At 33.5% G+C, this 16853-nt stretch overlaps 1 protein-coding gene and 1 long non-coding RNA gene across 2 annotated transcripts in view; one reads left to right on the top strand and one right to left on the bottom strand.

The window, feature by feature from the left end:
- LOC124356564 overlaps positions 1-16551 on the bottom strand; it is a 28602-nt gene extending 12051 nt beyond the window's left edge. Inside the window, exon 1 of the long non-coding RNA XR_006921875.1 lies at positions 14901-16551. This is a non-coding gene — a long non-coding RNA (uncharacterized LOC124356564). The remainder of the gene's footprint in view (positions 1-14900) is intronic.
- LOC124356563 lies at positions 435-12456 on the top strand. Its single transcript, XM_046807640.1, has 2 exons — positions 435-521; positions 9362-12456. The coding sequence occupies exon 2, from the start codon at positions 9370-9372 to the stop codon at positions 10636-10638; it is 1269 nt and encodes a 422-aa protein (XP_046663596.1). The 5' UTR covers positions 435-521; positions 9362-9369; the 3' UTR covers positions 10639-12456.
- Positions 16552-16853: the final 302 nt, after the last annotated feature.

The following is a 16853-nucleotide window of genomic DNA, read 5'->3' as shown; positions in this document are numbered from 1 at the left end:
TGGTTTCCCTTAATGCTAAAAAATGTTTAAACTAATTTGCATATCATAAAAACGCATTTAATGGTCTGTTTTAAATTCATATGTTATTCTCTGTTTCAATTTACTAACATATTACTAACGCTATATGCATTGCTCCTAATTTGTATATTTAGTGAATTGTTAATAAAACTCCTTATGCGAAGCTCCAAAATAAAATTACTACTACTAGTTGAGATAAAAATAAATATCTAGGTTTCATATCACATTTAATCTAAATGTATCAAAATGAAAGTTTTATACATAACAAAAAAAAAAATTCATGTTTTATTAATAATTTTATTAAAACTAACAGTTAAACATTTGTGAGAAATTGTCGCACACTGTGTGAAAAGAGGTCATGTACCCCAGAGTGGTCTCTTTCCTCATAGATTACACCAGACTACTAGTGACTTCCTTGAGTGTGTGACCGTACACAGTACTACTACAGTGCTCTGTCATATAGCACACATTTCTGGTGTCAGTATACAAACAACTCTTGCCAAGTAGGTCACTGGTGTTTGTGTTATCAATTTCTATAGAGAGTTATTATTTTAAGTTAGTCTGACCAAAATTTAGTACGTAACCTTGCAAAAACAGTTTCTGGAAGAGCCATTATTTGTCAGTTATTTATATGGTGACATTTTTAATGACCTAAGATGTATATGATTTCTTATTCTGCAACAAAAACTTTAGTTATAAATTTTAACTATCATTTACCAGCTTTCACCATTTCACTGTAGTACACTAGAACAAAAGATAATATCGTACTAAGTGTTCTTAGTTGATAGTCATCAATAATTTTTAGTTGATAGTCATTTTTGTTCTCTAATTGGATTGACCTGCCTTCAACCCACTAACTTATAAATTTACATGTGTGTGTGTGTGTGTGTGTGTGTGTGTGTGTGTGTGTGTGTGTGTGTGTGTGTGTTTGTGTGTGTGTGTGTGTGTGTGTGTGTGTGTGTGTGTGTGTGTGTGTGTGTGTGTGTGTGTGTGTGTGTGTGTGTGTGTGTGTGTGTGTGTGTGTGTGTGTGTGGTGTGTGTGTGTGTGTGTGTGTGTGTGTGTGTGTGTGTGTGTGTGTGTGTGTGTGTGTGGTGTGTGTGGTGTGTGTGTGTGTGTGTGTGTGTGTGTGTGTGTGTGTGTGTGTGTGTGTGTGTGTGTGTGTGTGTGTGTGTGTGTGTGTGTGTGTGTGTGTGTGTGTGTGTGTGTGTGTGTGTGTGTGTGTGTGTGTGTGTGTGTGTGTGTGTGTGTGTGTGTGTGTGTGGTGTGTGTGTGTGTGTGTGTGTGCCCGCATATGTGTCATAATCAATGTGGGTTTGTTGGAAATAAAATCCTCGTATGAGCTAGAATATGACTTTCTCCCAAAAATATAAAGTGACTATTTATTAACTAATCAAACAAATACCATACCTATTCTTATACTTTTTTGGTAAGATAGTTCCATAATTTACCAATTTTCCTAAGATAAATGAGTGTATACAATTATCAATAAATCACCTAAAGTACAATTAAACATTATTAAGTCAAATTTTAAACAAATAAATATAAAGTAAGTTGCTGCGTTTATACTATCAAAGAATTAGCTTCTATTTACTCATTTTCAAGGCAATTTAATTGTTAATTTATAGTGGAACTTGAAAAAAAACTGTTTGTGCTGTTCACGAAAGGTATGATCCAACATTCCTTAGAAAGTCATCTCTTGATCAGAGAGGAGAAATATCTAAAATGTATTATCACTTTACAATTTAAAGAAACATCAAGGTTTACTAGATTTTATAATTTAACTTTAATAATACCCAGTATAAATGTAATTATATTTCATAATTTAATGTTATTTATTGTCTTTATAGTGTTTAGAAACATGTTTTATCAGTAGCTTCTTGCTGTCTTTTTGAAAAGGATTTCTCCATTTTTAAACTGCTCTGAACATTGTTAACAAATTAATAAAAATCTAACTAATCTGTTGCATCTAATTTATTATCGGTAATTACAAGAAATTTACTAATTGGGTTTACTAATACAAATAGTTTACTATTATACGATTAATAAGCTAAAACAATTGATGTATTAGTCCAATCTTATAATGTTTACAATGATTGGCCACCGATAAGGCTAACTCTCGTTACATTTCTTGGACAATTTTACCAGTTTACATTTTCCTCAGTGACAAACAGTTATAGTAAACTGAAATTAAAAATTTCTTTGTTCATGAAGCCAAGTATGGATTTGAATGTCCCTCTCTTCTATCTAAACTCATTGTGAGAAAACATGGTCAAACTGCACCAACTTCGACAAGTTAGCTTGATACTCTTATATGTAGATCCCAACATCAACATAATAATAATTTAAGAAAGGGGTCTGTGCTTTTTGTTATTCAGCAAAATTACAGAATTACCATTACTTACTAGGATAAATCAAATTGAGAAGATAGAAGCTGAAAGGTCTGTCAACAATAAATTTTTTTTTATTGTCATATAAACAAATTGTTAAAATGGATGGACAATTTGTTTCTTATTATTTTTAAATTTTCCCTCTGAAAACAATTTAATATCAATAAGTGCTGAATTTAGTTGAAGTTTACTTGCGATATACATCCTGTTTTTGTGACTAACTATATTGTTTTATCCTCAATGAGTTTTTATTGTTTGTATTATGACAGTGAAAATCAGCATTGATTCTAAATTGGTCAACATTTTTATCAACACAAAAAAGCAAATGCTGTACATACAAGAAATACAAAATTTATACATCAAGTTGAACAAACAATGGTTTACAAGGTGTTTAATTTCTTTTAGCTTTTACCACAATTATTTCTAATAGCTTTGTTTGTAAAATAAACATTTTTGGACAAAAAGAACTTGAACCCCAGAGAAGTTGAGCCCAGTCATCAACAAAGAAAAATTCTTGACAACCATATTCTCGATGTTTACAGCCAAGTTAATAAATATAAATGTTAAAAAATAAAGGTCCAAGAATGGAACTTTGTGGTACACTATTCTGTGATAACAATGTTGTTCATGCAGGAAATTGACAAATAAAATACACCTATAGTCTAAAAAAATCGTTGCAAGAACTTTTCCAGCAGAATTTGAACATCACGAATATTGTCATCTGTAAGGTGTCCCTTTCGTTTTCAACCTGTTCTCGTCCAATCTTAAATTTTCTTGCGCACATAAACACACGATTCTCAGACAATTTGCTGTCTCCAAACTGTGACCGCAATCGAGTTAAAACTTCAAATGGTTTAACGCCTTCATTGATTAAAAACTTGATGATAATACGTTGCGCAACAGACGAAGGGAATTCTTGTTTGATGATGGCTGTACTGACAGCAATGTCGAACAGAACACTAACCAGAACGGTTCACTTACTCTTCATAAACCGCAACAGACGAAGGGACTTCTTCCTCGATGATGGCTGTACTGACGGCAAAGTCCATTGGAACACTAACCAGAACGGTTCTCGCACTCTTCATAAACCGCAACAGACGAAGGGACTTATTGCTCGATGATAGCTATACTGACGGCAATGCCAAACAGAACGATTCCCTCACTCTTCGTAAACCAAACATCTACTACACAATGCATTATCTAGTTAGGACCTGCATTCTAAGGACAATACCAAATTTACCATTTATATTTTATTTACCATTGTATATAGCTGTTGTTGCTTTACAGTTACTGTTGGCAAGATTATTAGTAATTTTCTATAATTCTTACTTTTGTTTTCTACACTCTGAATTAGATTATCAAAATAGCGTACTTTGGTACATTTTCTAGTTTTCTTGTACATTCGATTTAACTACTTATGTCTGTATATCAATTATTTATTTTATTTTACTTAAGCTGTAAGCATTATCACATTGCTCTTTTAATTTCTTTAATTCATTGTTATACCATTTATTATCTGACTTTAGACTTTTATTGTTAGAATATTTCATTTCAAAAGATCCATTAACAGGCCAAATAAAGAGATCATGAAATACTTTGTAATAATTGATGAACGAAAAGTCACAATTCTCCAATAATTTTATTGTAAAAAGTATTAGTAAAAATGAATAATGGCGGCATAGAATATGATATTTACAGAAAACCCACTTGCAACAACAGATATATACCACACGATTCCATAATAAAATTATTGTAGAATTGTGACTTTTCGTTCATCAATTATTACAAAGTAGTGTATTCCAATAAGAAGAGCTCCTCCTTCAATGAAAGATCATGAAATATTTTAAATTTACTGCCAAAACTTTTTACATGGTATATATTTATCCAATTAATTCTTTTAAGATAACTGAGATATATCCCTGTACTTACAGTGTTAAATTTGTTTACTTTATGTACCTGTTTCTCAGTAACCATAAATGATAGATAATTACTGTTTTTTATTTTAAAGATAAAACTAGTCTGAGCATATTGAGTATGAGTTATTATATTTAATTTTTTTTATTATATATAATTATTTTAGTAAATGCTTCGAATTGTACACATTTTTTTCCTTTTTAAAGCCAAGAAATCTACTATTTAAATTAATTATGAAAAGTATCAGCTTAAGGGGAGCACTTCGCCCTATCTTCGTAATGTTAACATAGGTACACTTATCTCAAGAACTACTTGAGGTATCTTCATAATTCTTTTTTTTTCATTTAAAGAGGGCTTCTAGGGGAACACGTGGAACCAAAAAAAAAATTTTTTTTGGCATATACCCTAAAAGTTATATATTTTTGTTTTAACGCTTGTCAAAAACCTATATAAATATGTGTATATGTATGTATATAAATATTGAACTCAGTGAAATGTGATGTTTTTAGTGGTTCCACATATGTAAAACAGTGCTACAAACATACAAAAAAAAATTTCATATTCCTACCATTTGTAGTTTTTGAGAAAAATGTACTTTTGTATTGAAAACCGCAACTTTCGGAAAAACACAAAAAACGGAAAAAATACTGCTTTATTACCTTTTTCAGTACATTCCAGGTGCATAGGCTGGCTGATCTCCTTCCTGCTCCTCATATTCATCCTCCAGACTTCTTTTTAGTAAGTTTTTCTTCTGTCTAATTTTTTTCTCTATATCTTCTTGAGCTTTCTCTGCCTTCCAAATTCGCCGCCGGTCAAGCTTTTTCATTGCTGTAATAAAATGCTGCCCTGGTGACACTCCTATTTCTTGAAATACTTTGCATTTGCCAATGTAGCCATCATTAAAAGCTGTAACAGCTTCATATATGCCAAATTTCAAAGTTTTAATCTCCACAAATGTTCTTTTAGGTATGTAGGTCCAAATGACATTGTTGAGGGACTCATTGGGATTTTGAGTTTTTCCCCTTAGTACATTTGCCCAGTAGAGTTGGATTGGCTAGATCTTGAAAAATAGGTTTAATAAAATGTCATTAGGTTTTCAGGCAAGTGAAAATGGCTGCCATGATCATAGTTTTCATTGGATTTTACGGCTTTGCGGTACTTACACCTACATCCTGAGAAACTAGGCCTAGGACTAGTTGGAGGGTTATGTTGATTTCCTTTGAAAACGCGTTTCTTGAAAGCAGGCTTTGAACGTGGCATTATAAAATTCACTACACTTATAACAAAAAATACTCAGAACTCTCCACTAAACTCACAAAAAACCATAATCATTTACGTAATTTTCACTCTCTAAAACAGAAATGTCAGTAACCAAAACATGTATGCTACCTAGGTTATAAGCAATGGTTATAAAACAGATGTTTTGTTGGTTAGTGTAAGTTGTTGACATAACAAACTGTCACTGCCAACCAAATCATGAACATGACTGCAACGAAGTAGTACTATAACAGCACCATTCAAAGTGTGACTGCTACAGGCCCGAAACTGCCTGCAGGCCTATTTAAAAAAAAATATTTCGGACACTTCTAGTCATCATAAAAAAAATTTAATACCACCATTGTTATCGGGAAATTCCAAACTTTAATAAAAAAAAAAAAAAAATTTGTGTAATTTTTGAGATTTTTTACGAAGTGCTCCCCTTAAAATGTCCAAAACAATAACAAGAAAAAAATTAAAACAAAAATTAAATTGATATCTCTTATGGTTTTCGAGAAAAAAGTACATGAGTAGGAAAAAACACGCTTCTCAGGAATCACAATTTTAAAATGTAACACTATGGAAAGCAGCAATTTTCATTACCTCAGTACATTCCTGCCCCATAAGCTGAGTGATCTGGGTCTTCCTGTACTTCATATTTATTCTCCAACTTCCTTTTGGCCAACTGCCACTTTTTTATTTCTTCTATAGTTTTTTTCGGCCATTGGTGTTGGTTCTGAAGTCACCTTTAAGCCGTTGTTCCCTAGGTTGTGTTAGAGAGTGCCTCTTAGCCCTAACTTCACCTGGTGGAATAAGACATCTTTACTTTTTACTTTCCTTTTTTCAGCTTCTGCAATTAGTTTTTCATCAAGAGCTTTTATAACTGTTATGGTGTTACTTCCAGGCTTTATTCTCAGTCTTTCTAATAGTCTACGTCTTACTATGTCAGTATTGCTAAAATTAGCTATTATTTCAAACACACCTAGTTCAAGGGTAGCACTCATCACAAAGTTGGATTTCGGTATTCTGGTCCAAACTACACTGTTCAGGCTCTCGTAAGGGTTTTGTGTGCCACCATGGAGACACTTTTTCAATAGCTCAGGATTAGAGAGGTCCCTGAATATGGGTCTTATTTTATCCAAAACCATTGTGGGGAAGTGTGTGTAATTGTCATGGTTGTACTGTTCATTTTTTACTATTTTAACCTTATTGCTATATTTAACATCAACTATCAGGACATAGCTTGTGCATTGGCATTTCATTGGATGAGGAGAGGTGAAAATACTCAGCCCAGACAGCTCTTCACATATCTTGTAAGCTGTAAGTATTACACCTTATTGCTAGACCATAGTAAAACTGGATTTCTTTGATGCTCAGTTAGCCAGTCACGACCGCCCGTTGTTTTTTCCGTATAATTTTTGGTGTGTGCCAATTTTATTTTGACCAACCAGAAAGTAGAAACAATAATTAAACCATCTGATACAGTTTAACAGTAGTAACAACAGCTTAGCAAAAAGTTGTTATGGTTATCTCAAATTAAAGCACTAGAATAAGTAAAATGTTGGGAGATGAAATGTCAGACTTTGATTGGCGTTGCTGAGAAGCAAGTAAAAAATGCTTATGCACATTATTACTAAAATGAATGTGAAAACTCAAAAGAAATACAAAAATTTACCTTAGGGTCAACCCAGTCCCGTTAAGTCTTTTTTTAAACATACCAATGCTATAATCATCAATTATTCTAAACGAATTATTTGATAGATACACTATTAAAATTAGTTTTTTACTAGGTTTACATGAATTTACATTAACATTTACCTTAAAAAGGATACTATTATGATCTGAAAATACTGTATGAATCACCTCGGAATGCCATCTTGTTCCATGAATATCACTAACAACATTATCTATACAAGTGCATGACACAAGCATAGTAATATCCAGAGTTGTTACATTGAGACCAGAACAATAAAACAGGTTTGTGAAATATCTTTTCAAACCATATTCATAATGAAATTTCACATTAAAATCCCCTCAAATAAAATACTAAAATTAGGCCAAAATAATAAACAACATATTTTATACAGACAGTATAAAAATGGTTAAAATACAACCTTCATCATCGTAGGGTCTATAAACAGTTAAAACAAGTACTTTTTTCTCGACAAGTTCGACTGCAGCGAATTCACATACTGCTTCAATAGAAATACCAATATTGAGACTTATACTATCTCAATATATTCTACACTGTTGCATAACAGTGGGGCAGTACCCCCACGTATTCTGTTTGGCCTACCATAAAAAGAGGATATTTTGAAACCAGACAAAGAAAGAAAAGGAGATCACAAGCTTTAAGCCAATATTCAGCAATATATACAATTGTAACATTCTAAATAAAACACAATAAAGAAAAAAATAAGCTAGATTATTACATACGGGTATACCCTGTGAATTCCAAAATAACAAACGAAAATTTAAATTATATTTAGTTAGAGGCAACTGAGTGAGCCTAATTTGGGATTGAGGAAATCTGTTTAAATTTGATCTCAAGTTACTAATAATATCAATGTTACTTTGTACCAAAATTAGACTTAAAACTATCCTAGCTTACAAATTTTTTGACATGTCCTCAGTACATTTTTACACCTAATTATCTCCTGAGAAGAAAATCCTTTAAATGGCAAATCCAGTGAACTGCTCTCCTGATCTGAGGCTGAAGCCAGGTGTAGAAATCATTGGTTTTTGTTTATAGTTTGTGTTCATACTTTACCTAAGTCTTGTACCAAACGATGCATAACAGTGGCTAGTTGTTGGTCTAAGATGTGAATTTTCAGTCTTAAAAACTAAAATAAGGTTAATGACTGATCATTAGCAAAGTCTGTCACTCAAAGGGATGTAAAATTTAGTTTCTGTCTGTTCACAGGATATCTAGACTATATAGACTGGAAATTTTGCAAGAAGGTTCATTTCTGTATAGACAACACTGAGTTTGATAATGGTGCATGTTACCAGGGACGTTCGCAGCTTTGGCGGGCCCCGGAAACGATATTCGGCCAGACCCATCATGTACCGCCAAACACCACTGTACAAGTGTGGCGGAGCTGCCTCGGGCCTCTTGAGGGCCTGAGCCCGGTAAAATTGTCTGAGTACAGGCTTGCATGTTACTCCATGAAGTTTGAATTCTACTACTACTACTACTACTACTCTACTACTACTGCTACCACTCTACTACTACTACTACTGTTCTATTGTAGCATCCTCTTTACCTCACTGGAACTTTTATTATTTTAAATCTGCATGAAACCTAACTCAGAGAAAAAATGTGAATGTATCATGTGGCAAGGTGTCTGAAGAAGGATGTAATTTAAAGAATTGAAATTTGGCATTAAATTGTATTCCTCTATAGACAAAAATGGGTTCTTGATTATGCATCCCCAACCATGGAATTTAGCTGAGTGTCATTGAAGTCTATCACTCAATTTCTCTTTTGTCTGCCGAGGAGGTGTAAACATTCTTTTCTGTATGATTGTGCATTAGTGTATCAGTTTACAGGACATCTTGAGAATGAAACTAGCTATAGACTTGAAAGCTTGCATGCAACCTCAGTGAGCCAGTTACACATCATGTAAGGTGGTGAACTTTTACCTTGTTTTGAAAAGAAGTTTGAACAACCAAATTACTATTCTACAGAAGAAATTGAAGAAACTACATTTCCAGAATACTTATGAACATAAATAATCTGTTTATTGTTCGAGTCTAACAGTTGCTATCTTGGCTGTTACAGGTTAAGGAATGGAAGAACCCAATATCCCAGACTGGCTGACAGCTGATTTTCTGAAGTCTTGTCTTGAATCCGATGAGGACAATAAGGAAGGAGTAGTCATCAACAGCTACAATGCTGAGTCTGCAGTTCCACCCGGAAACAATTATGGCAGCAACATTTTACGAGTGAAAATTGTGTACAAGAAACTATTTGATTCAGCTGAATATTCACTATCTTTAATTATTAAAGCTCCATTAGTTGTTGGTGCATATTTCGAGCAGTTCGGAGATTCCCTGAATGAAGCTTGTTTACGAGAAGCCAAGTATTATAATGAGTTTATTACGGAAAGTTATAAATTGATGAAACACGATCTCGTTCCCAGACACTACAAGTCGCCGAATCCACTTTGTGTTGTACTCGAAGATCTGAAGAGATCAGGTTATGTTATGGTTGATAGACAAAAACTACTTGACTTTGACCATTGCCAACTTTATGTCAAGGCATCAGCTAAGCTCCATGCCCTCACGATAGCTGTGCATAAAACACACCCTGATATCATTGAATCTCTGGTAAGGGAAAAACAGATCGCAACTGAAAAGACAGAACAAGTTTTCAAACATTTATTTACAACCTTGTATATGTGTATGGCAACTTACCTAGAGGATAAAAAAGAATACAAGGAATTCGAAGATTTCTTCCGAGATATATCTGAGGGTGAAACATTTTTCAATATTTATCGAGAAGTTGAAAAAACAAAGAGTAGATTAACAGCTGTGATCCAAAAAGATCCTTGGTGCACAAATATGATGTTTAAATACAACAGTTTAGGTGACGTTTTGGGTGTAAAACTATTTGACTTTCAAAATCTTATATTTACCACACCATTGAGGGAATTAGTCACATTTGTTTGGACCAGTGCCAATCCAGAAGTCAGAGAGAAAAAGCTGCATGAGTTATATCAAATTTATTGTGATTCTCTTAACTGTACTTTCAAACAACTGGGATGCTCTGAGAGACTTTCTATTGAAGAGTTGAAGGAGGAAATCCTTTTTCTGAGTCCTTTTGTAATGGTTGCAGTTTGTGCAATGGCTCCATTTTGTCTTGCAGATGAAGCTGTTAATATAAGTGACTTCCTTAATGCAAATAGTCCAGATGTACCAATAAAGGAGTCACACAATTACAGATTGTATCAAGGTACCACTTTCAACAAGTACTTTCCACAAATAATTAACCAAATTGCTAAAGAAGGTATTTTTGAACATATTAAACAGAAAATGAAGCATTTGTCATCAACATAACAATCCATCAATACAAAAATGTTACTACAAAAAATATACAATTTGTTTGTACATTTCCTTATAAAATTAGGTAATCTGCTTAACTCATTTTGTTATAATCTAATACTAAGTTTAATATAGATTTGTTATAATTAAACCCTAATTTTCTTATCTGTAACCTAACTATCTGTAGTATTAACCCATTATTCTGTACAAATCAGTAATTTAATTAAATTTGATTCTGGATTGTGTTAGTAAAATTCTATTTACTCTCAGTGATCCAAAAATTTAATGTATAACTCAGGGTAGTATTGCATCCACCTAAGAGAATTAAGTATACTGATGTAACTTGTTGGTTGGCTTTGAATAGCATTTCAAAAAGTAATTGCAAAAGGTGAATCTCCCTCTTTGTGTCTCATTATAAAATAGTCGTACAACTACAAACATGTATTTTTTACTTTGAACAATAAACATAGAAAACAATAATTTTAATAAAGACTGAAGAGTCTTGGGAGCAATTTCAAATTAGTTTTACTCTAGTCAGTAATAACAACTATTTTCCACTGTTATTTTATTTAAAACTCCACACTTGATGAAATAGACTTTAGACTTCACCTGCCATCATTAGTAAAGCTGATTTGGACTCCCTGAATGTTCCTAAACACTTGTACTCTGAAATCAGTTATATCATTGCACAAATTTAGTGAATAGTGTACTTCTCAATTTTAATTTTTCTAAAATTTCTGCATATAACTGTGTATAATCTTTTTTTGTTGAGTCCATCATAAATTACACTTTGCAGGATTTCATCCACTGGTTTCAGAATTTATCCACTAACTATTCATGTCCTGTATACTGAACCACATTTTTTGGACTATGGAACAACCAAAAAGGAACATTGTTTTGAAACATTTGTTCTCAATAAAAACACAATCATGAATACTTTTATCAGCGCCAACAAATGAGACAAAGAGATTGGATATGATATGAAAATTGCCATTTTTCATTGTTTTATTAAATCTAAACACATAAAGTGATAGCCTGTAATATTGTTTCGAAAAAGTATGATGGTGCGTCCGAAGAGAGTCTTAAAATGACTTTAACTGAGACAATGTAAAGAAGACCAGTTGTAAATCCTGGCAGAGGGAACTGGTGGTTTTTCACTGAACGATGACAAATGTCCAGAAAAATCGTCTTTCTTAAACATTCTTCAGTAATCTTATGTTTTCTAATAATCTAGTTCAGTATTGGAGCTAATAAAAAAGTAATATTAGATATCATATTTTCTCAAATTTAAATGTAAACAGATGTTTCTGCCTGTTTCATGAACTTTAGCTGAAAGTGTTAACAGCTGTTAAGTATCAGTTCACATTGTATTACGTGTCGTAGCGCTGTCTGCCGGATCCATTGTGGAACAATCCAAAATCAGCAAAAATTTATAAGTTAATTAAATAAGCAATTTAAATTGGACCAAATTGTGAATCTAAACCATTCTGAAACCCCTTCACACACACACACACACAAATTCGTCAGTCCAGTCGTTTAGGAGGAATTCAGTGACATACTTACCAAGTGTACTGACTGGGTTCTGATAGTAAATGTGATTTTCTTATGCATCAGTGAACATTGGCTGCTGGCAGATGAGGATCATTACCTTCAAGTGGAGGGATATATACCTTTGACAATGTACTGTTGCAAAACCATATTAGAGGTGTGTTAGTATTTATGCATGTGAAAACAAACCATTTCAGTGCAATATACTTGTCTTTAAGTGGCTGTGTGACGAAATAAACTTTGAATGTGTTTATATTGAAACTCCTAGAAACATCGTTGTTAGCATATACCATACTAAACTTGTGATATCAGAAATCTTTATTGTCGTTGACATTTTACAAAATGCATGACAGTCGTCAATTTGAAACTTAAGGAAATAGTGCAGCTATTTCACCATAAAAATCTGTAATATTATACAGCACGGTTTATTCAATAGCATTTCCTTAAGTGCTATCTTAAAACTATGAAGTGTCAGAGTTTTTAATTTTTCAGGTAATGTATTATACATTTGAATCCCTTGATACAAAAAGCTTTGTTGAGTCCCTGAAAACATGCATCTTTTTTGTGCTACATTATGTCTATTTCTTGTCATATAGTTATGTATGTCACTAACTTTAGTTGTGATTTGCAAGTTTTTCCTTACATACATAAGAACTGAAAAAACATACATTGACGGTAGAGTTAGGATACCTAGCCTAACAAAAAATGGTTTGCAGTGATCCTGCCAGTCTGCACCACAGATAAGACGGACAGCTTTTTTTTTGTAACACAAATAATTTGTGAGCATAGGAACAATTCGCCCAAAGTGAAGTTCCATAGGACAAGTGGCTATGAACATGACCATAGTAGATGCAAAGGAGAACATCAGGAGACACATTCCCTCTCAATGATCTAATAATAAATAGAACCTTTAGAATTTTTGCGGCCAGATTGTCAATATGAGAGTGCCATTTGAGGTTGGACTGAAGATGGAAGCCCAGGAAATTTAAAGATGCCAATCTCTCTGAACCAGAACGAAGGCAAAGTTGTATGTCCTGAACCTTCTCCCTATTTAAGCTCAGCTTATTAGCATTATACCAGTCATGTATTACATCTGATTTAGAGGTAACAATATCTTTAGCTTTCTGAGGATTAATACCCTGTACACACACTGCCAGATCATCTGCAAACATAAAACACTCTACATGTTGCTCCATGATGTTACTTGGAAGATCATTTATGTAAATTATGAACAAGGTTGGGCCAAGTATAGACCCCTGTGGTACACCTTGTACAATCTGCAAAGAATTGGAAAAAGAGCCATTTAAATATACAGACTGCCATCTATTTTCCAAGTAAGATCTAAAAAAAGAAATGGCAACACTGCCAAACGAGTAAAACTACAGCTTATCTAGCAGCACACCATGCTGACACTCTGATAAAAGATTATTTCGTTGGAGGAAGCTTATCATCTGACTATGTATGAGACATTCCAAGACCTTCGACACTGTGGGCACAATGGATATTGGTCTATAGTTTGAACATAAATCTTTCTGACCTTTCTTATGTATTGGTATAACTTTTGTTTGTTTAAGTTTCTCAGGATAAAAGCTCTGTGTGATGCATATGTTAAATAAGTATGCTAAGACCTCACTTATGTGCTTAGAAGCTAATTTTAAGTGTAAAGCATGTATTCCATAAATATCTAGACAAGAGCCATTTCTTAGTTTATTTGTGGCTAAGAACACTTCTTCAACAGTGAATTCTTTGATAGTAAAATTTTCACCTAAAGGCATTTTACTTTTTATATTTCTACTTAAGAAAAGATTACAGTGGTCATTTGGGCAAGTTGGTACATTTTTAGTGATATCCTCGATGGATTTATTAATTACTATTAATAAAATAAGAATTTAAAATATCTGCAGACAGACAATTTGGTATATACAAGGGCTTACTATTTACATTTCTACCTTCATTAATAACTGTCCATGAAGCCTTTGACTTATTCACTGATCCAGCAATAAAATTGTTGTTATAGTTTAGTTTGGCTCTCCTAATTTTACATTTATATTTTGCTTTCAGTGATTTGTATTTTTCCCTAATTACATTGTTATTTGACGTATTACAAAATAAAAAGTAAAGCTTATCCACCTCTTTTTTTAAATTAACTAATCCTTTGTGGTACCATTTGTTGTTTGGTTTTTTTTTTTGTTATCCATACTTTTAGTTTTTATTGGTACAGAAATATTTAAAGCCCATAGAAACAGGTCAAAGAACACATTAAACTTATCATTAATATCTAGGGTACTGTTATATACAACAAACCAGTCTACTTTGCTAATATTATACAAAAATCTAGCAGAGTTTTCATCGCTTATAGGCCTTGTTATGTGTTTATATTTTATTCTATCTGGGTTTGCAGACTCCAAACTAACACAGAAAGGATAGCATTGTGATCGGAGACTGGTGTATGTAACACAGAAGCAGTCCATCTGTCCGGATGCAATGTAGACACGATATTATCAATGCAAGTCCCTTTTGAAGCGTTGTGCGTTAAAAAGTTTGGGCGGGTTATTTCTCTAACTGCAGTATATAAACCAAATGATTTTGTTAGACTATTTAGTTCTTGTGTTTCATTGTTATTTTCCAAGAAGTCTACATTAAAATGGCTATGCATATAAAGTCAAACTTCACACCATGCACACTTGAAAAGATGTCATGCAGTTTATCTATAAAAGCATGAAAGTTACCTGTAACTTAGGTGACCTGTAGAAATTCACCAGCAGAGTATTAAAAGTTTTCAGATGTACCTCGGACGATTCAAAAATAAGCTCCTCAGCAACATCGGGTAAATTTTGGTAAACTTGTGAGTCAATATGGTTTTTGACCAAAATAACACCACCACCATGCACAGTTACAGTTCTTCCAAAAAAAAGTGCAATTTTATATCCTGGTAAATCAATATTTACAATGTCTACTTTAGACAACCAGTGCCCCGTTATACAAATAACATCAACACTGTTGTTCGATGCTAACAAGTTTAAATAGTCAATTTTATTAGGTAGGCTCTGAATATTCCACAACAACACAGTTAGGCTATTTATACAAGTCAATGTAGAAGAGCTATTTACATCCTTAGAGATTTTATTTCCCCACTGTTTTGATTTAAGGATTTTACACTTACCCTCAGAAAGACCCACTGTTAAATGTTTGCCTCTGTGGTTGTCTGCTCCTCTAAAAAAGATTGCAGGTGTTCTTCCTTATGTACTTTAGGGAAACGAAAACGACTCACATACACTCCAGTATGCCAAAAGTCAGACAGAAATACTTTGTGCCAAAGTGATACAGGCACTCCAATTTTAAAAGACAGGTAACCGGGATATATGTTTCTCAACTGTGAGACCTCATAATCTCCCTTTACACCCTCAACCAAGTATTGCTTGACTGAATTACAGTCAACACTAGGGGCTAACCTAGAAACAAAAAGATAACGGTATTTTTCCACGACACCCAGCATATTATCTTTGATAGCACTGCCCAGAATAAATTTTCCAGGTTTTCTAGCAGCAGTGCGACTGTTTAGCTTCTCACTTCTGAGCATTCTTTTATTTTTCACAGTTTCAAATCCACCACTGTCCTCACTTTCAACAGACAACCGCATCTATTTGTCAATGTCAACAACACTGTTACATTCCTGATTCCATATCGCTAGGAATAGGCTGCAGCCTATTTACGTCATATGTTTTGCTTAGAACAGCTGATCCTCCCTGAGCCGTCTGCTGTTCGTTATCCATAACTTGCAGCTGACTAATGTTTCTGCTAGCAGAAGAAACTTCAGGTCTAGTTACTACCGATGTCAAATTCCGACTATTATTGTTCCTCTTGAGGCCTTTATAATTATTGGTTCCTTTTTTAGAAGATTGAAAGTTGATCCCAAGTAAACGTTTAGTTTTATTACTATCATCTAATCTAAGTTTCTCAGTAGGAGTATACTGTTTGTCACAAGTTAAAATGTCTCCGATTATCACACCATGGCTAGTCAAAGCAGAGCTTAATTTGACATTTTCATTTTGTAATTCAGTAAGTTGTTTTCTCATCTCAGTCTGGTTTATCGTTAATTCATAAACTTGTTCAGTTAAAATTTTTATATGTTCAAAACACTGACTAAAATTATCACTATCGCTGTTTTCTGACTTACCGGTATCGGACGACTTATCAATTGCATGATTCTTACTGTCAGTACCGGTACTGCACAAATTGCACAACGAATTATTAATATTCACAGCCTCGTTCTTACCCAATTCACCGTCATTAACAGCTGCACATTCATTATGAAACCATAAATTGCAATCTCCTACACACTTAAGTTTGTTAGACTTTTGAGAAATTATTTTACGACAGATACCACATTTCAGCAATGTATTTCTTTGCGGTGCCATCTTGATTATCCTATATTATAATAAAATATCTATTATTATAAATATATATTTTTTGGACAATTTATAGCTGCTATTGACAAGCCTCAGCCGAATGAAAACCCACATTCTGATTGGTGGTGATGTTAACTCCAAGTTAGATGTTACACGAGATCAACCCAGTGTGAGAAAATTATACAGGTATTGTTTTTTTATCGCAACAACTTGTCTGGATGCCAGTTTGGCTTCCGAAGGGGAATGTCTACCTAGAGCGTCTGGTCTCTGAAA

Source organism: Homalodisca vitripennis, chromosome 3, assembly GCF_021130785.1.
Source record: "Homalodisca vitripennis isolate AUS2020 chromosome 3, UT_GWSS_2.1, whole genome shotgun sequence".
Taxonomy (NCBI): Eukaryota; Metazoa; Arthropoda; class Insecta; order Hemiptera; family Cicadellidae; genus Homalodisca; species Homalodisca vitripennis.
The sequence above is the reverse complement of the archived record's forward strand: the minus strand, read 5'-3'. Positions and strand labels throughout refer to the sequence as shown.